General features: G+C 38.6%; 1 protein-coding gene across 2 annotated transcripts in view; it reads right to left on the bottom strand.

The window, feature by feature from the left end:
* The window catches only part of KDM5A (lysine demethylase 5A), a 61,662-nt gene that overhangs the window by 12,393 nt on the left and 24,356 nt on the right, over nt 1-24,913 (bottom strand). For both annotated transcript variants that reach the window (XM_063447701.1, XM_063447702.1), the window contains 14 exons: nt 20,995-21,153; nt 17,510-17,691; nt 15,590-15,752; nt 12,925-13,044; nt 12,318-12,512; nt 12,022-12,203; nt 10,863-10,987; nt 10,588-10,738; nt 10,076-10,193; nt 3,873-4,228; nt 2,288-2,426; nt 1,868-2,047; nt 1,300-1,452; nt 378-929 (listed from right to left, as the gene is read on the bottom strand). In XM_063447701.1, coding sequence (XP_063303771.1) covers nt 378-929; nt 1,300-1,452; nt 1,868-2,047; nt 2,288-2,426; nt 3,873-4,228; nt 10,076-10,193; nt 10,588-10,738; nt 10,863-10,987; nt 12,022-12,203; nt 12,318-12,512; nt 12,925-13,044; nt 15,590-15,752; nt 17,510-17,691; nt 20,995-21,153 — 2,775 coding nt within the window. The remainder of the gene's footprint in view (nt 1-377; nt 930-1,299; nt 1,453-1,867; nt 2,048-2,287; nt 2,427-3,872; nt 4,229-10,075; nt 10,194-10,587; nt 10,739-10,862; nt 10,988-12,021; nt 12,204-12,317; nt 12,513-12,924; nt 13,045-15,589; nt 15,753-17,509; nt 17,692-20,994; nt 21,154-24,913) is intronic.

Here is a 24,913-nt window from a genome sequence, read left to right as displayed (position 1 = left end):
AAGCCAAAGGATTGAAGGAAGACCAGAATTAGCATTACAAGGGACATCTATGAATATCTAAGATCTGTGCTTTTAGAACAGGGTTTAACTTTTAGACCAGAAGTGCCCAAAAGGTAGATCCCCAGATATTTTCAAACTAGAGCTTCCATGATGTTTTGTCAGTCTAAATGCATTCTAACGGCACGCAAAGTATGGGAGTTGTAGTTCTACAACATTTGGAGATCTATGTTTTGGGCACCCCTATTCTACACATTCTCGCCTGATGATCGGGAAATATGATTCATCTACTTTCGACATTATTCTCTATTGCACTCATTCACATCCACTAGGTCATGGTCAAAGTAACATTAGCATAAATGTTTAGTACACAATCGCACCTGCAGATCAGGATTGGCTGCTGCCTTCTGCAGTTCTGCACTGATAATCTTCTCAGTCTTTTCTCGTGCAGCCTGCTCCACCATACGCTGGCTAAGCATGGACAGCTTAGCAAGAGCACAAGACAACTCATCTGTGGCCAGTGACTGCCTCGCTCTGTCCTGCCAACTCATGGCACGTTCTGTTAAGCACTGAAGTGCCTCACCCTCTGGAAGCCGCACAGGCAGTTTCTGTAGGGATACTAGCAATGAGAGGATGGTTTCTAAGCGTGGTCGACGTGAACGCATGCATTGAGTGCAAAGGAACTTTACATCCTTAGATTGCCAACTTGAGCCTTTTTTCTGGGAGCTGGTTTTGGGTAGTGGAACACATGTACTGTGAAACCAGTCTTTGCACAGTTCGCACTGAAGCATGAAGCCGCTGGCTGCTTTTCGACACACACAGAACCGCACCTCCTCAATACGATCTACCATAGTCATCTTTGCAAGGTTGGCAGCGCGTATTGAGCGCATGGAATCAATTTCTTTTTGTTCAAGGTCTTTAAATATTGCAACCTGCAGAGAAAAAACACAAAGTACAGTCAGTTAATGCATACCATATTAAAGTGCCTAGGGCACTAGTCATTTTTCACTGGTTTCTTTTTGCATATACAGTATCCCAGACATTGAAAATGGAATGCTTCATTCATAAATTTCCCTAATTCTAAAATCCATTAACCACTGAAAGCATATCATAGACTGGCACAATGTCTTACGACTGATCATATTTGACAGATGAGCAACATACTTTGCCTCAGTCACTATTCCACTCGATGCAAACACCATTTCCCAAGCTGGCAAAATACATATTATAGTTACATAACTGTCTAGGTTGAGGGGGAAAAAAAAGTCTAATCTTGCACCCCAGATGGAAGAAACCTCTTACCACAGAAGCAGTGTTCCTTGGCTCATCTAGTTGCTCTTCTAATTCACTCATGGAATCCAAATCCAAATCCTTTTCCTCGATTAGCTCCTTCACCTTCCTTCGTTTGCTTCGACTACTTCCATACACACCAATATCGGTCCGTGGACTCAATACCTAAATTAATAAATTAAAGGCAAAGTCAAGTGATGAGGTTTTTTAGAGGGCTTTCAGGATCTAAATGGACTTTTGGTCCTTTATCTGGACCTTTATCATCCTCACGGACCTCCAGCGTCAGATTTCCCCCATGCGTATTAGGTTTCCCCCGCCGGCTGAGGGCACTATAGGATCCCTTTAAAGACAAAATATTTGCACACACACTGTGCAGCACCTCTTTCTAATACAAGCTGTCTGTCAACTTGAGCAAACTCTTCTAGATTTATTTTGCAAAATAATATGTAGCGTCCAAACCAAATGAAATAGTTCAATAACCCATCCCCCCCTCTGTATTATCATGGAGGATCACACAGGCATTACAAATTTCCCTGTTTGGAATTCAACACAAAGATGACATTTGTTGAAGTGCTGTTACCTGTAATAAAGAGTAACTGGAGTTTTTCTTGAGAAAAGTCCTGGCCGTGCGATCTCTCCATGCTCGTGCAGCAGCTACCTGAGACTCCAACTGTGAAAGCGCGTCCAGACGTACAGGAATGGGACGCCCTTTTCCAAGTAAGCTCTCTAGCTGCTCTAGATACGCATAATGGTTGCCACTCTGAGGAGAAATATAAAGACAAGGATTAGCAGGAATCGAGTGAAAGAATTAAGATTATCTCCCATTGGCTGTACAGAAGCCTCATTTTTAAAATCTAAAATGCAGGCAGATACCTTTCACATTTTCATTATATATATAAATTTTTTATTTTTTTTTGTTAATTCTTAGATTAACCATTTCCTTTGTTAATGTATTGGAGAGGGAAGTGGGGCAACGTTGCATGAACCAACCCATCTTTACCTGAATGGCTTCTACTTTTGATGTCCAGTCTTTAGCTCTTTGTAATGCCTCCTTCAACGCAAGCACATTAGGCAGGTATGCTTGAATGTTTTTAGCCTCAGACAGGATGCTCTCAAGACTGGACATACTGTGCTGCGGCCTGAAAAAGATAAACAATTGATTGCTATGCAACAACAAGATTTGCACAAACTTGCAGAGCGTGACCATTACATATAATATATATGGAGCGTCACCTTTATTGTGAAGCTGCTGCAAAGGTATTAAATAGCAATAAACCCCATTTTATATGAAAGGACAAATATTTTGCATTACCTCCATCGCTGCATTGTTAACTGTTTTGATTGATTCATTGATTTGAAGTGGTCACGGTGTCAAGAGTCTGTATGTGTAGCGTTACTCTATGAAACGCAGCACAAACAGAAATTAACCCCTCTGCTACATTAGGTGTAACTCCACAACCAGCAGCATCATAACCATGTCATTAGCATGCCCGAAAGTTCCAGATCGCTAATCAGAACTGTGTATAATAGTATTTGGTTTGAAGTAACTCTTTAACTCCATCCCATTTACTAGTACAGGAGCCTACCGTATTTATTCGAGTATAACGCGCATTTTTTTAAACCGATTTTTAATTTAAAATTAAGGGTGCGCGTTATACTCGAATAAATATACCTTCCAGGACCGCCGGGCTCATTACAAGCCCGGCGGTCCTGGGGGGTGGGCAGCAAGCATTTACTCACCTCCGTGCAGCTCCTCCAGCTTCCCAGTGTACATCTCGCGAGACCCGCGGCCAGCTCTGACGTCGTCAGAGCTGGCCGCGGGTCTCGCGAGATGTACACTGGGAAGCTGGAGGAGCTGCACGGAGGTGAGTAAATGCTTGCTGCCCACCCCCCCAGGACCGCCGGGCTTGTAATGAGCCCGGCGGTCGGTATTATCGAGCACCCACTCGAATATTTATTCGAGTATAACAAGCACCCTAATTTTAGATTAAAAATCGGTATAAAATTTTATACCGATTTTTAATGGAAAATTAGGGGTGCGCGTTATACACGTGTGCGCGTTATACTCGAATAAATACGGTAATCATGTTTCAGAGTCAGATTCAATTTTAAAATATTATAGAACATAAATAGGAAAAAAAACATTCACGGGTATTAATCAACAAGTATAAAATGTGGCATAAAGTTATGCAGAAAGTAATTATAGGCTATAAATGGTATGTATGTTGTACGAGTCTGTCTCTCATACACATTTAAGTCCACCTAGCCTCCCTACCTTTGGAAGAGCTGGAGTGGATCATTTCCCTGAGGTCCAGTGTGGCTGCTACCTAATCTTCCTGCAGTTCCTCTGTGCTCCCCTGCGCCCTCTCTGTAGTGATGCCAGGACCGGAGTGATGTCATATCCTGGTTCCCAGCATCACTAAACAGCAAGTGTTGAAGCAGAGAGGAACTGCAGGAAGGGCTGACAAATACCAAGCGCCAGGACAAAATTTCTAATCATCATGGCGACCTGTCGCATGGAATTTGCAGAGTCCTGTTTTAGATGTTCTAAAGGTTAAGTAGCTACCGTGCTACCTGTATCTTACCTGGCTTGCAGATATGTTTTTGCCTTTTCTTCCCAACGCTCAGACACAGTGAGTAGTTCCTGAAGTTCTGCCATAGCCTTTTCCACTGCATGGTGTGGGGCCAAACCCACACCAGAGTCAATCAGCTTTTTCATCACATCCAACGTGACCCTGTGAGGATCTGACAGCGTTTGACGCACCTCGTCCAGCCACCGTGCCTGCAGCAACTCCTGTTTTAACCGAGGTAGCTCAGGGAGCTCAACATACAGACTGGTGCCCAAGTCAATTAAGGCCTGCAATTTGCTGGAGTCAGGGATTTCATCATTCATAGCTTCCTGGGAACGTTCATGAAATTCCTCCACATCATCCAGCAGATTCTATACATAGGATAACAAGTTTGTCACCAAAACAACAATAATAAAATGCATGCCAGTTATTTATTCAAACGTGTATTAAATGGAAAATTGGTAAAGGGATGCAGTAATTGCTCATTTTGTTTCCAGCATCAAACTGCTAAAAGATTAATATTGACAGTAGAACAACAAAGCTTTCTTACTAATGAGCTGTATAAACTATTTACATTATCGCCTTCCCGACCAAAGACTGAAATTTTCCATCAAGCATGCCATTGTGTTAAATTTCCGTAATTTACTAAAGTTAACCCCAGATTGCAGAGATCGCAGGGTTAAACGCTTTTCCGTTCTGCCTCGAATACCGAGGCAGACCGGGAGTACCCGATCACACTGTCCCTGTAGCTGCAATCGCGCTGACAGCCCATCAGAGCAAGCACATGTGCTGCAGGAACTTCTGATCCGCCTCCCTGTCTTCCGTGGTCAGTGTGAAGTGCAGGAAGACGGAGCAGTGCTGATATTCTCCATGCAAAAAAATAAAAATAAAGTTACAGTTAAATCCCACCTGTTTCCCTGCTTTCTTAAAATTAACCTCTTCACTGCCATTTGATCACTGACTACAGTGATCAAAATACAGATCAGGGTATTTTACGGTGATCTGATTTTTTTATTTTTATTTTACCCCCTCAGGGTTAACTTTTATTATTTTAACCCTCAGGGGGTTAAATTTATTTTATTAATTAATTTAAATATATATATATTTTTTTCTTCTTTTGTTTCAGACTATACCCGCCTCTTTATGAATTCAGATATATCGTCATATATGGCCAGGTTTCTTAGTCATCATGAACGTTTGCTGGCTCGTCTCTATCTAAAACAACAATTAGCTATATGGCCCACATTGAATTTTTTTTCCCCCTCTCTCTCATCCTCCCTCTCCCTCTCTCTCTCCTTCCTCTCCTATTGCCTATTGTTATTCATTAGAGGAAATTCTAACCTAGAGAAAGGAGGAAAGGAGAGAAGACCAAGAAGAAAAGAAAAAGAAAGAAGAGGGAAAAACTGCCAAAAACAAAAGAAAAAACATCCTTACCACATTCATACTCCCATTCACACCATACCTTACTGCTACCTTTTTTTTTTCCCTCTTCTTTTCCATTTTCTTTTTGAGGAGATATCTACTATTTTATTTTGTTTATTTCTTTCTTTTCCTTCTCATCTCTTTCATCTTTCTTGTGCCCTTCCTTCTATGTATTTATCCCTTTTCCTTTCTTTTTTCTATCTTACTACCGGATCAGTTCGGTCTCTATTTTCTCCAAATTTTTGAGCCAATCTTCCCACTTATCAAGTTCTTTATATTGGTTTTTAATTTTGTTCATCCCTATTTCCATTTGAATCTGGTATTTTAATTGCTGAATAAGCTGTATCTTTGAAAATACTTGCATCTTTTTCCAGTTCCTAGCAATAATGATCTTTGCTGCTATTAGGCAGTGTGTTGTCAAAATTTGGTTCATTCTACTAAGAGCGGGCCACCTTATATGTAGTAACATCATGTCTGGAGTGACTTTTATTCCTACTCCATTTAGACTGTATAATAGTGAATTCGTCATAAACCATAAGGGAGTTACTCTTTTACAGCTCCACCAAATGTGGAGATAATCTCCTTTCTCTTTTCCGCATCTCCAGCAAAAATCATTATTATTATTAAACATTTTCGATGTTTTTGAAGGCACCAGATACCAATTATTAATCACTTTAAAGTGAGTTTCCAACAGAGAGACACAATGTACATATTTATTTGTTTTTGATATAGCATCGAACCATTCTTCTAATTCTATAGAGCATTTCAGGGTTTTTTCCCAGCTTTTTATTGCCGTTGGGCGGTTCTCTATTTTTATTGTATCGCATAATTTTGTACATTTAGCAAAAAGGTTTTTTTTTATCTTTTTTAGAGAATATCACTTTTAAGACATTAAATGATTCTCCGCTGTTTATAAAAATTTAATGTTTCAAATAATTCCTAACTCTCAAATAAGAGAAAACCTCTCTATTTGGGAGGAGAAATGTCCTTGTCAATAACTCGAAAGTCTTTAACTCACCATTCAGCATTAGGTCTTCGACCTTCCTGATATTTACATCTCTCCATACCTTTAATGAGATATTAGTTATATCTATTTCAAGACTCTCTATAATTTCTAAAACCCAAAATCTTATTTTTAATATCTACTTTCTTCTTTATTTTTTCCCCATATAGGAATAATTTGATTCAGCATAAATGATAATGAGTAGTCGTATATTTTGTTATTCCATATAATGTTAAATAAGTTTTTGGATTGGCATAAGTCTATTTCTATCCTCCCCCAAGCCTCTTTTAGGTATATCTCCCTTTGTAACATTGCAATATGGTAAATTATTCCGGCTTCATAAAATCTTTCCATATCTGGGAAACCTAGTCCCCCTTTGTCTATATTACAGCTCATAGTTTTTAATTTGATTCTAGTTTTTTTTCCCCTCCACACAAAATTGGCAAAAGAAGATGTAATAATTTTTATCCAAGATATAGGAATAGATAATGGTAACATCCTGAATAAATAGATCCACTTAGGGAGCACATAATATCTCAGAGTATTAACTCTGCCCCACCACGATATCTCTACCTGGCGCCATTCCTTTAAATCTTTGTGTTTTTCAAAAGATGTATAAAATTAGATTCCATAATTCTTTCTAATTTTTTTATTTATTCTTATCCCCAAGTAGATAAATTCTTCTGGTTGAGCAAAATTATATTTATTTTGTAGTTTGATTATCTTATCTGAAGATATATTTTTATACATTGCGGTAGATTTAGAGAGGTTCAATTTATAATTAGATACTTTACTGTATTGTTCTATTTCTGTTATAACATGTGGGGAGAGATTTTTCTGGGTCGGCAACATATAGAAGATATTTTTAAATATTTAAACATTTTGCTAGCTGGGGTGGGTGGAAGTTAGTGGGGAACTGAGGAATTTGGTGTTAGACTAGCTAGGGGTTAACGTAAAAAAAAAGTTTAGAAAAAATGTTTTAATAACGTTTAAAAAAATATATATCTATCTCACCCCCCTTTACCCCTTTACCCAGTCCTAATAAAAATTAACCCCTTCCCTGCCAGTTGATCACTGCCACTTTTATTATACTGTGATCTGATTTTTTAACCCCTGGGGGTTAACTATTTATTTTTTTACCTTCAGGGGTTCAATTTATTTAATTAAAATATTGTTTAAATTATATATTTTGCTAGCTGGGGCAGGTGGGAGTTATGGTAAATTGGGGAATTTACTTTTAGTGCTGCTTACTGCTAGTTAGGGGTTAACGGTAAAAAAAAGTTTATAAAAACATTTTAAAAGTGTAAAAAAAATTTAATAAGTAAAAAAAGTATAAAAAGAAGTTTTAAAAAGTAAAAGTAAAAAAACAAATACATTAAAAAATGGTCATTACCACTTCACCTGGTACAAACTAGCAGAAAAATTATCCCACGCTTGGGTTAAAAATATGCCTTTTGAAATACCCCAGGGTGTATCCTTTTAAAAATAGTGTTTGTGGAGTAGTTTGAATAACAAACCAACTAAACAACTCCAAAATGGAACGTGGACACAGCGTAAAACATCAAAGTTAGAAAAAAAAAAATGAATGACTGCGTCTCAAATATGCATCTTCACCATCCACATATACCTGGCAAAGGTACATATGGGGGTATTGCTGTACTCAGTCAACATAGCTGAGCAGCATATGAAATATTATACAGCCGTAGCACAATTAAGATTTGCAAAATATACTGTGCAAACTCACTTTGTGTGTCAAACAGGCAGAACAAAATGCTTATTACCACTACACATGGTACAAGCTAGCGGAAAGGTTCAAAATATGCCCTTTGAAATACCCTGGGATGTCTTCTTTAAGAAATGGTATGCCTTTATGGTGTAGTTGGAATATATAGCCTGCTAAAATACTCCAAAATGGGACATGGACACAGCGTAAAAATTTTGAAAAAAAGTTTGAAAACAACTGGAATGGCTGTGTCTTAAATGTGCCCCTTCAACAACTACATATATGTGGCAAAGATACATACGGAGGTATTGCTGAGCAACATATGAAGTATTATACAGCCGTGGCACACATAAGGTTTGCAAAATATACTGTGCAAACTCACTTTGTGTGTTTTAAAAAGGCAGAAAAAAATGCTTATTACCACTACACATGGTACAAGCTAGTGGAAAAAGGTTCAAAATAAGCCTTTCGAAATACCCTGGAATGTCTTCTTGAAATGGTATGCCTTTATGGTGTAGTGGGAATATGTAGCATGTTAAAGTGCTCCAAAGTGGGACACGGAAGCATCAAAACCCTCCATGAAAATTCACACTTAAAAACCTGAACTTGTCACGTCTCTTTTACAGCACTGTAACTTCACAAAATAGTATCTAGGTCATAAATTGGGCATATTGTTTTACTCAGAAGATGTAACTGAGAATAATTTGGGGAATCTTATGACAGTGGCACATTTGTGCTGAGTAAGAAATAGCACAATGCAACATGTATGTAAAAAATCATTTTATTTTTTTTTCCTCACCACAACATTGGCATAAATTGGTGAAATACTGTGACAAGTTAAGGCACAATATACACCATATAAGATACCCTGGGGTGTCTGCTTTATCAAATGAAAGCCCTTTGAGGGGTTATTTGAACAGTCACACTGCTATAATACCCCAAAATGAGACATAGGTCCATCAAATCCATCTATGAAAATTCTAACTACAGAAACTGAAATAGACTTGTCTCTTATATGGCACTGTAGCTTCACAGAATAGTGCCAAAGGTATACAATAGGGGTATCGTTATACTCAGCAGATGTAGCTGAACACAATATGGGGTTCTGTGCAGGAATAGCACATGCCAGCTTTACGAAATACACATTACAAAAATTTGTTATATGTGTAGTTGACAAAATAGAGAAAAAACACAATTTTACTCCAATATTAAGCAGAGATTGGAGATGAAATGGCTACGGTAAAAATGTCAAAATAACCTTAGGTAAATAGCCTGTGATATCTACTGTATATAGTATATATTTATGTATAGTGTATAGTATATATTTACTTTTGTGTGGCAATTTTGGTTTCTGTGATGGCTACTAAACCTACAAGACAAGCATACCAACTTCTAAAATTGTTTCACATTGAAATTTTATTTTATTCCTTGTATTTTGTGTACTGTAACTTTCAAAATAAGTTGAAATCCTACACATATTATGTACTTTATAAATCAAAACACATAAAATAATTTAATTTTGAATTACTTTTTCTTAAGCTGGACATATTATGCAGAGAATTTATCTATGCGACATCAAATTAAAGCCCTTTTTGCCCTTTAAAAACAGTATATAATATGTGTTGTTTTAACACAAACAGCAAAAGATGCAAAAATGGCTTGTGTCCTTAAGGGTAAGACAAGCTTTTGAAGAGGTGTCCTTAAGGGGTTCATCGGATTCATTCTAGCAATCTATTATTTAATATTGCTTTGCACACAGGTTTCTTCAACATGCACAAAAAAACAAACAAAAAAAATACCAAATAAATGATCTAACACCATATGTCACCCTTTCTGACATTAAGGCTTGTTATGCCTTCCTACAACAGGAGGGCTTTAACAATGTTAGGACAGCACAGTACGCACCAATCAACATGAAATAAATAAAAAATAAAAATCTGGATTATTTTATGTATGACATTTAAATGAATTCTTCTTTATATCAATGGACATGTATTTTTAACCATGATAAGTATTCAGATCTATATATGGAGGAAAAAAACGACATGATTGAAAAAGAAAGACACCCACCTTCACCTGCCTGGCTTGAGTAATGATGCAGGGTAAGCTAAACAGCTGCTGCACAAAGGCTTTTAGCTCCTCCATGGTAAGTTTGGTGCGTGTCTTGCCACATTCTGAGCCCAGTTTACTGAAAAGACATTACAAACATTAAGACATGAATTTATTAAAATTACATGGGAAAAGTGACAGCTCAGACACCCAGAAAGTCCCCACTTCTTATGAGCACATGAAAGGGACATCTCTAAGAGAAATTGGTGGGACGAACCTGAAGTAGCCAGAAAAACCCCACCCAGTTTGGGGTTCAGCATCCCCACCACTATGTACCACATCTGGAAGTACATGGTCAAGTTAATTACAGAACAGACATGGCAATGCCCAAGACATGTCAACGAGGCACAGACATTGAAGGACTTGTGATATTTTGGGTATAGAGGTTGCAGATAATGTGGTTCATGCAAAACATGTTCATTGTAATGTATTTGTGAATAAAGGATTTTGCATATTGCCAAATTATTGATTACCTGTGTTTCTGTTTTTTGGTGAGGAGGAGTTGAGCGACTGAAGCACAGGTTTCAGCTTCTTTCACAGCATCACGAAGCCGGCGGTACAACTCATTCTCAGGAAATTTACGATCTTCAGCATCCTCAAGCATAACTTTCAACTCTATGATATCTGTTGGTGACAATCAAAAACGTAAGTCTTGCAGGGATAAATTAGAACTTTGTGTCAGAAATCCATGCTATAGTCACATATTATGCTTCCATGTCTGAAATATAGATTCATGCAAAACAGTCACCTTTTTTATGATTAAGAGAGGCAGTCAGTGCTTCGGTCACCCTATTAACCCATGTTTCATATGACTGAGCCCTTGATTTCACTCCATGGAGGAGTGATGGAAAGTCCTCCAGCGAATAACGGAACCTGGGGATTAAGGGGTTATAAAAATATGATCAAGAGGAAAACAAATAAATAAAAGAAATTTTGATAGTGTCATCGGAAAAAGAAAATATGCAATGTGTTCAAATTTTAATACTCACTATGCTGTTTAAACATCTGTGAATTAGATGGAAATTGGTAGATTGCTGTAGAATGTTTGAAATGAGTGGTTACCTTAAAAAATAATTAAGGTGACAGTTCTATAGTAAACCTTTGGAAATCAGTTAATGGAGTCAGCACACAACAGTGTACTTATTGTGGTGGAAACCTTGGTTGAGGAAAAAGCAAATAACTAAACTATTTTCTTTATTTTACATAGACTGCCCTTTAAAAGGAAAAGCATGAAGAATACAAATATGTAAAGCTATAGTGCCGTAGTCAACGTTTAAGTATTTTACTTATCCTTTTCTCCCTTGCAAATTCGGTCTTGCAGCTGCCTCTTTGCTGAATATTATCAAGATTAATAATCTCAGTTAATCCAATGCTTTCCTATAGGAAAGCATTGGGAGGTTAGTGTGCATGCACGGCAAAACACTGCAGTGAACTACTTAATTAACTGGGTGTCTTCGGTGTTCATTTAATATGTACTCAAAGCTGACTTGGTCATCCACACATTTTTGAGGACAGGTTAATTTTGATTGCACTGCCTCTCAAGCTTATTAGCCAACAGTATAACTAGTGAAAATATTTCTTAAATGTATTATATACATTTATGTTCGTCATGATGGGGATTACATAGAAGTGGTATAAAAGCATAATCAGTTGAAAGAACTCCTCAACTCATTTTGCTTCTTTACATAGATTTGCAATCAGAAGACAGGGAGAGGAACAATGCACTATTTATTGTCAGGCAATCACCAGCCCTGCTGGTAATAGATTCAGAAGGCCAAGTTCGTCTTGCATAATGGCACTTTCCCTTATGCATCTAAAATATGACGAGGGTCTTTCCACTTTGATCATGAAAATCAAGCCCAAGGTCCAGTAAAGTCCTAAACATCAAAAGGTACATCTAATCTCACCTGAGACACTTGTCTTGCATGGGACAGGAGCACAGATTCTCTGGGTGGTATAGACACACGAGACGGTCAACATTGCATGAACATGTTAGGGCAGAGAGGAAACAGGTTGTTCTGCAAGAAGAGCACTGCCTCTCATCATCTGGAACCAACTCAAACACCTCTTCTTCAGACTGTACAATCCCCTGAATAAGACAATATTGGTAAGATAGGTTTTGATAGCAGCAAATTTAGCACTTTTCCCCTGAATTGGTTCAGTAAAATTAACTAAAACATCTAAAAAAAAAAAAAAACCTTACCAGTTGGACAACTGAATCCCGCAGCCGAGTCTCCTCCTCAATCATTGCTGTCATTTCTTTGCATACTGCAGCAGCCAAGCCGACATCTAGACATTCAGGATCAGCAGCCATCTTGAAGATCAGCTCTTCATGGGAGAACACACAATGCCGTCGGAGTTTGCGATAATGGGTCACACACTGTCTTCCAAGAGGCAACTGTATGTGAAACAAAAGAAGACTATTTATTCTAACACACAAGGTCTTTTTTCATTTTAAAGGCTGAGAAAAAGGTAAATGTGAACTGGCCACAATTAGTCTTTGCGACAGAATTGAAATAGGGGGGGAGATTGGCGCTTTAGGTGTGGTCAGCAGAACTCCTGTGGGGAGGGTGGTCGGGAGGGGGTATGCAGAATTATCCATTAGTCCACATTTACACATAATGTGCCTTTTTATGTCCCAACCATATTGCCATGCAGGCAGCTCTGGTTAGCAACAGTCACTCACTAGATTTTGTGGTAAAAGACTTCAGCTCTCAATGCAATTTACTAGCTTTGACATCCCGGGTACCAATTTTACTTTTTTTTTCTAATAAGTCAGAGTGAACAAAAACAGAAGAATACCATCATACCCAGTCTGCAGTGCAGAAATTCACAGCCTCTGCAAAGTTGTAACCCTGGTTGAAACCAGAGTGATAAGCACGGGGAAAGGTGACCACAAACTCTCCAGCGCACTGATTTGTCCTGTAGACCTGCAAACAACAATAACACATGTTAGAACCTCAACTTATTATTAAAGCATTAGGCATAGTCTCAAAAAAAAAAATATAATATATATAATATATAATATATAATATATAAAATATAAAATATAAAATATAAAATATAAAATATAAAATATAAAATATAAAATATAAAATATAAAATATAAAATATAAAATATAAAATATAAAATATATAATATATAATATATATATATATATATATATATATATATATATATATATATATATATAGTACCTCTGACCCTAGTAATGTCCAGGCACAACCCAACGTTGCAGTATAAAATCTATTATCTATCTCTTTATATCTCTATAATCGAGGAGCCATGGCCTTCTCTGGCAATAGTCCTATCCAATGCTCCTCAAGGAGGACCTGATGCGCATGAGCACAGTGTTCCGTGTGTGTATTAAATTCTTCTCATATAAAAAAAAAAGGCAATGAATTCAATGCTTTCATATGAGTTTCTGTGTCAAGTGACCAAGTTTTACTCTGTCAGTACAGTGGAAGTGTCTTTTAAAAAAGCTGCATTGTTTTAATTTGGTTAAATGGTTAAAAGGACAGAACCACTGCATCCAAATGAACTGGCCATAGGGGATACTTTTCTAACATCCTTTGTGTCACTATACCCCACTCCCTTCAGAATGTAAGCTCATTGAGCAGGGCCCTCCACCTCTCTGTTCCTATACGTCCAGTTGTCTGGTTACAATTACATGTCTGTTAGTCCACCCATTGTACAGCGCTACAGAATCTGATGGCACTATATAAATAATAAAATAATAATAATAATCATTGAGTATATACTCACACACTATACTGCCCATGTAAAAGCTTTATAAACACACACAATACATACATAAAATAAAAGGGAAATCAACTTTTTAAAACTAATTTTGATATTGCAGATATTTGTGGTCTAAATTTTACATGATGCCAAGCCTTTAAGTGATGTCAGAGATCTTGTGTAGGAAGGAAATACGTATATAGTGTGTAATAAAAAAAATGCATGCATAATAGCAAAAACGCAATTTAACTAATACGCCAAGATGTACTAAAATGAAGAAACAAGATATTTTTCTCAAAGTATGACCCTGTCAGCTAAAAGAGCCAGACAGTGAGTAACTACATCTGTGTCAATAAAAGATAAGACCAGTATGTGTTAATTAAAAGTACGTGTTCAGAAAACACACATATCACTATGATGTATATAAATTAAGTTTAATTACATATAAAAATAGAAATATAGTGAGATATATCTTATGTTAGCAATTTACATATATAGAAACTATACACATATAAAAATGTAATTAGCAAAATAGATAAATTAAGTTAGACAGCTTAAATATCCTGCAATTGCCATAACACTAAGTGAACATAGACACATTAGTCGAACAACCAAAGTCCACATAGAAAGAAGAATTGCTGACTAAAAGCATCTTGAAATGAAACATTCCTAAATTGTCCTGAACAAGATTTAACCCTATGTAACATTCCTGACACAGACAACAGCTCCACCTGCTGTTTAGGAGATATAGAAATATATAAAAATGACGTCAACAGCCATTAACGTAATGACTTGCCCCAAAATGGCATTGGACCAGGTCAGAAGGTTAACAGATAAGGAATGACATATAACCCCAGGATATACACGCACACAAAAAAAACAAAAAACAGAAAAACACATAAACGGAAAGACACACAAGGAGAAAGGAGATAGGACACAAAACAAGAGACTGACAAGAGACATCTTGAAACAATCTTAAAAATAACATCGGTAAATATAAGCCAATTATACCAACTATAATATTACAAAACTAAAAGCTAATATTTTCTGGGTAAAAGCGGATACGAAATCCGTCAGATTGGATTTCATGATAGCTCATGATAAAGAATGATATCTCAAACTGCAGACTGGAATATTAATCAATATCATGAAATTAAAAAAAAATAATAAAATAGAATATCAAGAGTTACCCAGGAGTATTAATCCTATAACAATCTAGGAAATATTTATCAGATAAGAACTGTTTTAACTAAACCTGCAAGAATTTAGTTACTGGAAGAATTGATTAATCATAATAAATTACTCTGAAACAGCACTGAGCTGGTTAACATTCTGTGCTAGCTGGTAAAACATTGTCCTAGAAATTTGTGCATAGATCACCTGAGTAAATAACGAACTCTGTCCAGCCAAGTCTAATGAATGATGTTTACAATACATGTGTTTGTAAATGGTATTAAGAAGTAAAAAGCCAAGATTCCATCTTAAGATCCTGAGAAATTCTGTCTTATAATAATCCATATGCTGATAAACTCATATGGTTCTTTATAATTTAACAAATAGTAACATTCTATTTGTTGATTGTCTCAATCAATAGTGTATATAGTGGTCCTTTAATGTAAAAGTAGTTACTTTGCCAGTAAACTTTAAATAACCATTTAGATTTTTTTCCACCTGGTTTTGCTTTATGGATTCTGAAACATTAGACATAAAAAAAAAAAAAATAGATTACTCACTGGAACTCCATGATCCATTAGAATATTGGGGTTCATGATGGTTACCAGTTGGTGTAAAAGGTCTGGCTGACTCTCGAACAACTCAGGCGCCAGTTTTCTCATCACATCCTCGAGCTGCTCAGCAGCATGTGAAGGCACTCCATACCAAGTCTTAGGCTCCCCCCTGAACATGAAAAATAGAAGAAGACATGAAATAGTTGAGTTGGGGGAGGGAGAGAAGGCCCCAGTTAATACATAATCATACGTGAGTACATGTCAGAACTTAAATGTTATGCTTTGCTCTATGGAGAGATAGCCGTCTTTTCCTGCTAGAGAAGACTGGATGTAGCGCTGGCACCTGGTGGCACCCAGGTAAATTACCAAACTTTGCTAAAAATGGTTTGACATGTTACTGTGGGGAAAAAGTAAGGGCACTCCTGGCACAATACACACTTCTGAGAATTGCAGTGGTTATGGTGCTTGGAGTGTTCCTCTAATATAGATTTGTTTTTGTACCATAAAGAGGGCATACGTGTTAAAATGCATAAAAAAAAATAAAAACAAATAGGAGAGGAACAGCGCTACAGTACTGATCACAGGGGAGAATAGAGCTGCACACCTGAGGGGAAGGGTAACCCTGAAACCCTTCAAAGAATGGAGAGAACAAGATACAACAAATACAGGGTGCGCTAAGTAGGACAATGAGAGATAAACAAAAATCAGCAACAATATAAAGAGGTCCTAAGAGTGCCAACTTACAATTGGGAGAGCTATAACCAGCTCTGAGTAAAACAGCATACAGTGGTATTTAAACTCCCCACATGTAGGATATCCTTCTAGCGATGCTTGCAGTGCCGGTCTTATGAAACAAAATCACAAGAGAGGGCCCATAGTGTTTACCGTATAAAAAAACAGCAGTAAAAGGTAAAATCTTTAAAATGATGAAAAATCAGCCAGGATAAAACAGCAACAAATAAAAGTAAGTGTGCAAAATACTTATTGGATCCTTATAAAAACACAATACGTTTTGCCAAAAACAGGCTTTATCAAGTGTTGATAAAGCCTGTTTTTGGTGAAACGCGTTGTGTTTTTATAAGAATCCAATAAAAGTATTTTGCACACTTACTTTTATTTGTTGCTGTTTCATCCTGGCTGATTTTTCATCATTTTAAAGATCCAGTACTACAAAAGAAATCCCTGGTGGGGATTATTCCACCTACGCCTGGTTCATAGAGCAGTGTGGCTGCTCTGAACACTGTAAGTACGTTTCATTTTACCTTTTACTGCGGTTTTTTATACGGTAAACACTATGGGCCCTCTCTTGTGATTTTATTTCCTAAGACCGGTACTGCAAGCATCGCTAGAAGGATATCCTACATGTGGGGAGTTTAAATACCACTGTATACTGTTTTACTCAGAGCTGGTTATAGCTCTCCCAATTGTAAGTTGGCACTCTTAGTACCTCAGTGTTGTCTGTAGTTGTAGTTAACCTACGTTATTGCACCATTGGGTTTTCCCCCCTTTTATGTATTTTATATGCTGACGCTTATCTGGAATGCTGTAAGAAGTCTTGAGGATACACCTCCAAGTGTCCAGTTATATCCTACATGTGGGGAGTATTAAATACCACTGTATGCTGTTTTACCTAGAGCTGGACATAGCTCTTTAAATTGTGAGTTGGCACTTCTCTACTTCTATGTTGTTCGTGATCCAGCTTTCCTAAAACGGTTTTGCACTATTGGTCTCTTTTTTTGCTTTTGTATTTCATATTTACCACTGAGGATTCAAAGCAAGGACTGAAGAATATATACTCCAGCTCTTCGCTGTACTTTATATATTATTGCTGATTTTTGTTTATTATCTCTCATTGTCCTACTTAGCGCACCCTGTATTTGTTGTATCATGTTAAAATGCATGCATTACAACAAAGTGTCACCTTACCAATGCAGGTAGTTGATAGAGTAGCTCCAATGATCTTCAATGTGCCAGCAAAAGGATGAGAAGCACATGCCCACATAGAGCCAGGGCACCTTCATTCCAGAGATATCCACATTAATATGAGCGAGTACAGACTGCTCCAGCACTGGCATGTTATTGAGATTCCAACCAGATTGGGCATATTCCTGCATGGAAACAAGTTTAATTACTACTTTTAATAGACCATATTTAATATAGAGTTAACGGGTTCAACATATTTTTAGTTTGTCCAATATTTTTGTTACAATGTTTACAAGATGGCAGATAAATCAGATTTTAAGTTTTGCAAATTACGTAGTCAAAAAGTTTGCATATTTTCCTCAAACTTGGGCTACTGAAACGGTCCCCTATTCTTATGTGGGCACAAGTCATACATGGTTTGGTTCCAAATGTATGGATATTTTTCATATCCAACCAGGAACTCCCATACTTCAGTGCCAGTATAAACCTATACGTTAACAAAATAGTACCTAAACTTGGTGCCTGCTTAGCTACAGCTTTGCATCCATGTCCCAATCTTTTACCTTATGGTCTCCTGACAGAAGAGCATTGTGATGGTAACAGTAGGTTTAACATGCATGCATTGTTAATGTAATACCTCTGTTGCGCCCTCTGTTGACCGAATGGAAATGTGTCAATTGACATAATGTTGGCATGCAAGTTAGTGCAACCAAACAAGCAGTGTATATATTTTTTGCTTTTTATTGTGTTCAAGAATTGTATTATATATTTGATTCATAAATTATGATTGCTTGTTCTTCAGTGTTTCACATTCTTAACCCCTTAAGGACCAAGCTTAATGTCTTTGGAATTTACTTAAAGGACAACTGCCATCAAAGAAATTTCGTTCTAAGAATCCTTGCAGCAGTAATCAAGCATCCAATCAAAAGAAATTAAATGATTATTTTTTTAAAATAAAGTATATGTAAAAATACCAGCCAATCTTGGCTACTACTTTCACAGAACACTAGATCCCTCTGCCATATTCATACATCTGTTGGCTCCTGCTTCACTCCCTGCACAGAGCAGTGATGTCATCAGCCATTGCTCTGTGTGGTCTGTCTGATCCGAATTCCAACTGCATTGCAATTCTCATATTCTGTAACATTGCTTCGGACGAGGAAATCACTAGTTTTCTGAACCAATCTACATCACATAGTATTATTCACTTGCTATTAGCAAATAAATGATCGTTTGAAGAACTATTTGCCCTATGACAGCACTAGCTGCCAGTGGGCAAATCGTTAAAAACCCTTGGTAGTGCAAGGATTAAACTATGTGGCAGCTGGCCAGCACTTGAAATTAAAATTTGTGGCACTGTAATCAACCACCCCCACCAAATTATGCTACACAAACTCTTCAGAACTATCCCAAATGTATGTCATTTGGTACTTGTGACAGACCCTCTGTCCCTGAATTTTAATGTTTAGGTTATCCTTTCGCCTATCCGTTCGATCAAGTATAGTTATGCCCTATTTCACCATTGTCCGTTCGACTGACGAAAGAACTACCTAACAACCGACCACCCAGATGCGGAGTGTGCGCTTGTTAACCTTATTAACCTAACACCTCTAAAACCGCAAACATCCTAACGTTCTAAGCAGTCGGCGTTCGTATGCCAGAACACGTGGCGGCCGCCATCTTGGAATATGAATGCGACCAGCGGTGTTGTGTCGTCGAGTGCATGGAACTAGAATCGGACACTCGACGGCATGAACATCGCTAAGACTTCCATGTCCACGGATGTTCGGCATATGTACGAAATGGACGGCGTTCGGTAATAACATCTCCCAAACCACTATGACTATGAGAACGGATGCACGAACAGTTATTTCCCTATAGACACTAGTTTGGTACTCTTGAAGGAGACCGGCTGCACAGTCTGATTTTATGGAACTATTCTGGGCACGAGCCACGTGTGCGGTCGGTCAGAAGTAAGACCTCCATACAAATCCCGAACTCCTGAACCGATCTGGGTGATTTTTGAATATGTTGTTCCCACATATCGGGGCTATCAGGGGGTATTTTGGGGATATTATGTGTTTTGGGGTACTTTCAGATTGTGTAGAAATTATGTTTGTTTTTTGCCTGGAGATAATTGAGTTAAAGACAGTAGTTGACCCAATTAGCTCCCAGGCAGAGAGGAGGGATTGTATGTCCTGTATGGGAGTATCACACTGTATAACGCTGTTATTATTGGTTGATAATGTTGTATCCACATGAGTTTATCCCATGGATGAGGACCTGCATAAAAGGCCAATGTGGCTACCATTAAAACAGATTGACTTCACCCTCAATACAGAGTCTTGTCTCTTATTGGAACTGATATACAGCTATCACTATTAACTCTTGTAAGAACTTCTCTACTTGGATGACTACTCGGAATGCATTAACACCCATCATACTCGGGAGAAGAACGTCTCTTCGGGGTGACCGCTACAGTACTAATTTGTGAAGTTACAGTACCATATAAGGGATCAGACTACCTGACTTCCTTTGATAAGGAAGTCTTTCTGACATGCTTATGACTCAAGCTTTCTACAATACATTTATTTTTTTCTGTCTAAAAACTAGAAAGAGCTGATGTATATTGCTGCCTGGAGTGTCACTTTAAAATAAAACAGGCTCACCTAATATACAGCTCTGGAAAAAAATAAGTGACTATTTTTCTTAATTCACTATTTCTACATGTATGGCAGCCATTCCAGTACCTGTCGAATTCCAACACAGGCGCACCTCATTCTACTTTATGAGTTACTGATTAAGTGATTACCTGAACTAAACGTTATTTAATGATGAAACGTATAAAACCACTGCAGTGGTCGGCACGGTACCCTTGCAATAGTATTAGCTGGATAGCAAAAACAGGGCTAGTATTGCCTCAAACATTATTGGAATAAAAACAAAAAAAAATATTGACCATGCCAAAAGAGTTAAAAGAAAGGTTTTGAGAGAGGAAAATAAGACTTAAACACAGTGGAGTGTCAAGTCACCCAAAAGCAATGTGAAAAACTGGTGGGGAGCATGCTAAGACGCATTAAAGGTGTGTCTGAAAATCAGGGGTTTTCCACTAAATATTTATTTCTGAAAACTTCCTAAGTTAAAACACTAGTTTGGGTTTAGAAATTATATGGTTTTATTTTTATGGCAAAGTGAAGTTATTTAAAAAGGAATATGAACTTATTTTCTTTGCATTACTTGAATTCTTTGAGTTTATTTGCAGTAAATTGCATAACGGGCAGGTTTCATGCTGTCTACACATATATGCAGATTTTTTTTCCTCAGGGAATGATTTCATATATATGCCATTTATATTTCAGCATGAGTGACCTCTCTATGTCGCTTAGAAACAGGGACTGAGAGGAAGTGAAAATTATGCTTATTTTTTTTAAAGCTACTCAGATGTTTTTGTGAGGTTATTGAGAATATCATATATGTGCTCCCCTTACCTCTTCATCTGCCATTAGCTTTTTACGACCATCAAGTACTGGAAACCCACTTCCAAAATCACGTGAGGAGATATCTGCTCCATACTCAACAATGACATCTTCTTCAATGGAGCTCACCAGTCGCCAAAATTCCTTTTCCACCAGCTCTGTTGGTACCATCTGCAGAACAAATACACAGTATCAGAAATAAGCAAACATGCAAAAACACCACCTTGCTTGCTATTGATTGGGAAAAGTTATCAAGATCACAGACAAAAAATGCAATAAAAAAAAATGAGAATTGTCTATGAAAATCTATCATGTTTATTATATACTGAAGGGGATTCTGCAAAACACAAGCTAACTTCTCAGCATTATTAATGTGTAATATACATCCTTTGGGATAAGATTTAAAAACAAAAAAAGTTATTGATGACTGCGGACCTAAGCTGAAAGTAACATTTTGCTGAGCTGTCCCTACTCTGCTGAAATTATAATTTAAGATAATTAGGGAGCAGTTACGTTGTACAAAATAAATAAATAAATAAATAAATAAATAAATAAATAAATAAAAATGTATTTCTAGGTCAGGGTTCAGTCCCAGCCTAGCAAAAACCACAGGTTAAAATGAACGGCCATTGTAAAAGACATTGTTAATCCATGGGGCCCACAGATGGAGTGAAACCCAAACCAGTTTGGTAACCCTAATGTTATGAATCACCACTGACAAGGGTGTAAGACCACGCTCCACCGTGACTTGGAAAGGGCTACCCCCTAGTAGCCAGAGTAACTTTACTTATCAACTTGTTTTCATGAGTGAAAAGAGGATATATAGAATGATCTAAATAAAAGGCCATAGGCCTGAATTTGTGGGAGGAGTTTTCCCTATATAAAAACTCAGCCCCCCCTCTACGTACCTACGCCAGTTTCCTGTTAGAGTGACATTGCCACGACAACCAGCACTTCTGTTCCGGTCCTTCCCACCAATTTTTCATTGCTCGGACCCAGTAGCCCACAGACCCGGCTCCTGTATCGCAAGACGCCAGCTTCCGGTCACGAGACCCAGCATGCTTATGTATGTACTCGTGGGAACCTGTTCTCGGTGTTCCCACATTTGGGCCTACCAAACACAGGGATTAGCTCCCATTACTCTAGCATGTTAGCTCATTGAGCAGGGCCCTCAACCCCCTCTGTTCCTGTATGTCCAGTGGTCTGATCTTAATTATGTGTGTTAGTCCACCCATTGTACAGCGCTACGGAATTTGTTGGCGCTATATAAATAATAAAATAATAATAATAATAATTACGTTAGAATACACGTGTACTGTTCATTTGCTTCCATTTAAACATTCATGTGCCAAAACTCACGTTCGCAGGTTTCTGCTTGTTCCCATACAATCTGTTCATTTGTCTGGTTCAACCAGTACGTTCGTTTACTTGTCCCGTTCGTAGGTTAGATAAATCATGCGTTCATTCGTTTAAAATACCAACCTACCTAGATGCTGACACTTAAGCTTTCGTTTAAAATCGTTTGGTTCGGCATTCTCTTAATTTCACTGTTCGTTTGTTTTATAAACCATAGATCTTGGTACAGGGTTCACTGTTCGTTTCAGCAGGCGCTGAGTTTCACTCCATCCATGCAGGCTTTTTTGTTCGGTTTTTCCTGCACTTATTATTGGACATTTGGTTCAGTTAAATAAACTTGCAATTCGCATTTTCTCCGCTCACTACCTTCACCTGTGTGTTTCAATGTTGGTCACAGTTCAGTACTTTATCAATGTTCTTAAATATACTGCACGTTTTCAAATTCACATATCCATTTGCTAGGATTTATGCACACTAGGCTATATAGTCTATCACAATATGGTCCAGTTCATCTAAGATTCCTGTTCACGATTTAATAGCTCTTGGTGGTCACATACGCCTGTTTTAGAATAACGCTAGGTTAAACACTATTTAAGTGCACAAGTCTCTCTCTCTCTGCCCATATCAATTAGTAGCATACAGGAGAAACCAAGAACAGCAGTGTTCCTCCAGCAATTTTGTTTCAGGTTTTTTATTCCTTACATTTATATTTTTCGTTAAACACATATACTAAGACCTCACTCTTACGTTTTTACGTTTACACGTTGTGCTTATTTAGGGATTGCATCAAACCCACGTCAGGTCCTCAATACATTTACATTCATACAGTGACTTCTGTAGTACTATCTGCTTTCTAACTTTTACAATTACTCCATTAGGCTGCTGGTAATTAATTGGGTTTACTATTCATTACTTTGGTGACCCATTAGTGGGATTACAGTACATCCAGTTTCTAATTATACCATGCGGTGATTAATACCATCTCTTAAATATCGTATCTTCCAGGTACAATCCATCCAGGTGGGGGCGGGGCTGGGCCGACCAGACGCCATTACCATGAGCACCTGCACCATGCAGATAAAAAAAAAAGGCTATTTAAATCGCCCCAGACTGCCTAAAACTACAAATTACTACTAGAACCGAACAGTGGATGGCACCAGCTCACCCCTGATACCCGACGCTCACCGCAAGCCAGACAAGCAGAGAAGGCCGAGCAAGGCCTAGACGAGGCGTCAGTAACCCAGGGGCCATTGCAGACAGCGCAGCGCTGCGGAACGGAGACACAACACGGCATCCCACTATGAACGGCAAGACAGAGGGAGAACCTCGGCCCGGGGCACAGCCCTGCCCCCCCCGCCCCCCCTCTTGGCCGGTGGGGGTTATCACGGCCTCCGGGTGGAAGAGCGGGTCGCGGTGGGAGCCCCCACGCGGTCCGGATACCGACCGCCTGCACTGGCACAGGCTGCACAAAAATCAGCCAGCCAGCAACACTGGATGTAGCCGCGAGAAGGCTGAAGCACCCGCCCGAGGAAGCACCCCGATCGGGCGCAAAGAGACCTGGGTGCACACAGAGATTGTCCCATCACTGGCAAGTACTCCACAAAGACATTACTGTAGAGTCAGAGGAGTAAGGGTGGAGAGCGCTAACCATGGGAGGCCGTTCTGGACCGCCCAAGCGGACTTGGGCGCAACTGGGCACTGGATGGATCCCCTGCGACGACTGTCTGCCCGCTGGAGTAGCGTGTACCCTAGTCCATGGGTATGTGGGGTCCCCAGAGGGCCAAGTCCCTGATGCCGTGAGCCCGGTGGGGCGGGCCTGCGCGACCCCTCCGGCGGACCGGTGGCACCTCTGAGTCTGGGGCGCTGGGTGGTGATGGGGAGGTGCAGGGAGAGGGGGGCCTGTGGACTCTAGGTGTCGGAGTCGGATGGTCAGCCCCTGCTCCAGAGTGCCCACAAAGCTACAGAGGGCCCCGGAGACGGGCTGGGGTTGTTGCAGGGAGGACAGACGGGGACCCAGCGGCCTAAGAACTGCAGGGCAGCTATGCAATGAGCAGCTCCCAATGCATGGACATTGAAAACAGCCCAGCTCCGACGCGGTTAAAAATGCCAAAGTCTTAATATTATAGTTATACGCCTACTGAACTGTACCGAGACCTGCATGTTATACAATATGTTACACTAGTTAATATTAATGCCCCTAGGGGCCAAAGATTGATACTACTTATTGCTGCATACATAGTACTTGATCGCTGCATGATAGGCTGTAAAGTCGTTTATAGCCGCATACTTAATAGCTAGATTGCTACAATCACATAGTAGTTCACCACAGCTTAAAACCAAATATGCCCCTTATGTCAAAAGTTAGACAGTTTTTATTTTATTTTAAAATATATACTTTTATTTCACAGCATGTCTACGGTGCAATTGATAAGACATTGTTATAATGCTAATAGACATGATTTACTATTGCCTGACTTGAGCAATACCTCTGCCATATATGCTTACCGCACCATACGTTTAAGCAATTATCTAAGTCCATGTGGAATATATTTGGTTGTGGTTTTTTTTTCTCTTT

Source organism: Pelobates fuscus, chromosome 3, assembly GCF_036172605.1.
Source record: "Pelobates fuscus isolate aPelFus1 chromosome 3, aPelFus1.pri, whole genome shotgun sequence".
NCBI classification, from domain to species: domain Eukaryota; kingdom Metazoa; phylum Chordata; class Amphibia; order Anura; family Pelobatidae; genus Pelobates; species Pelobates fuscus.
Note: the sequence above shows the minus strand (reverse complement) of the source record. Positions and strands in the feature narration are given on the sequence as shown.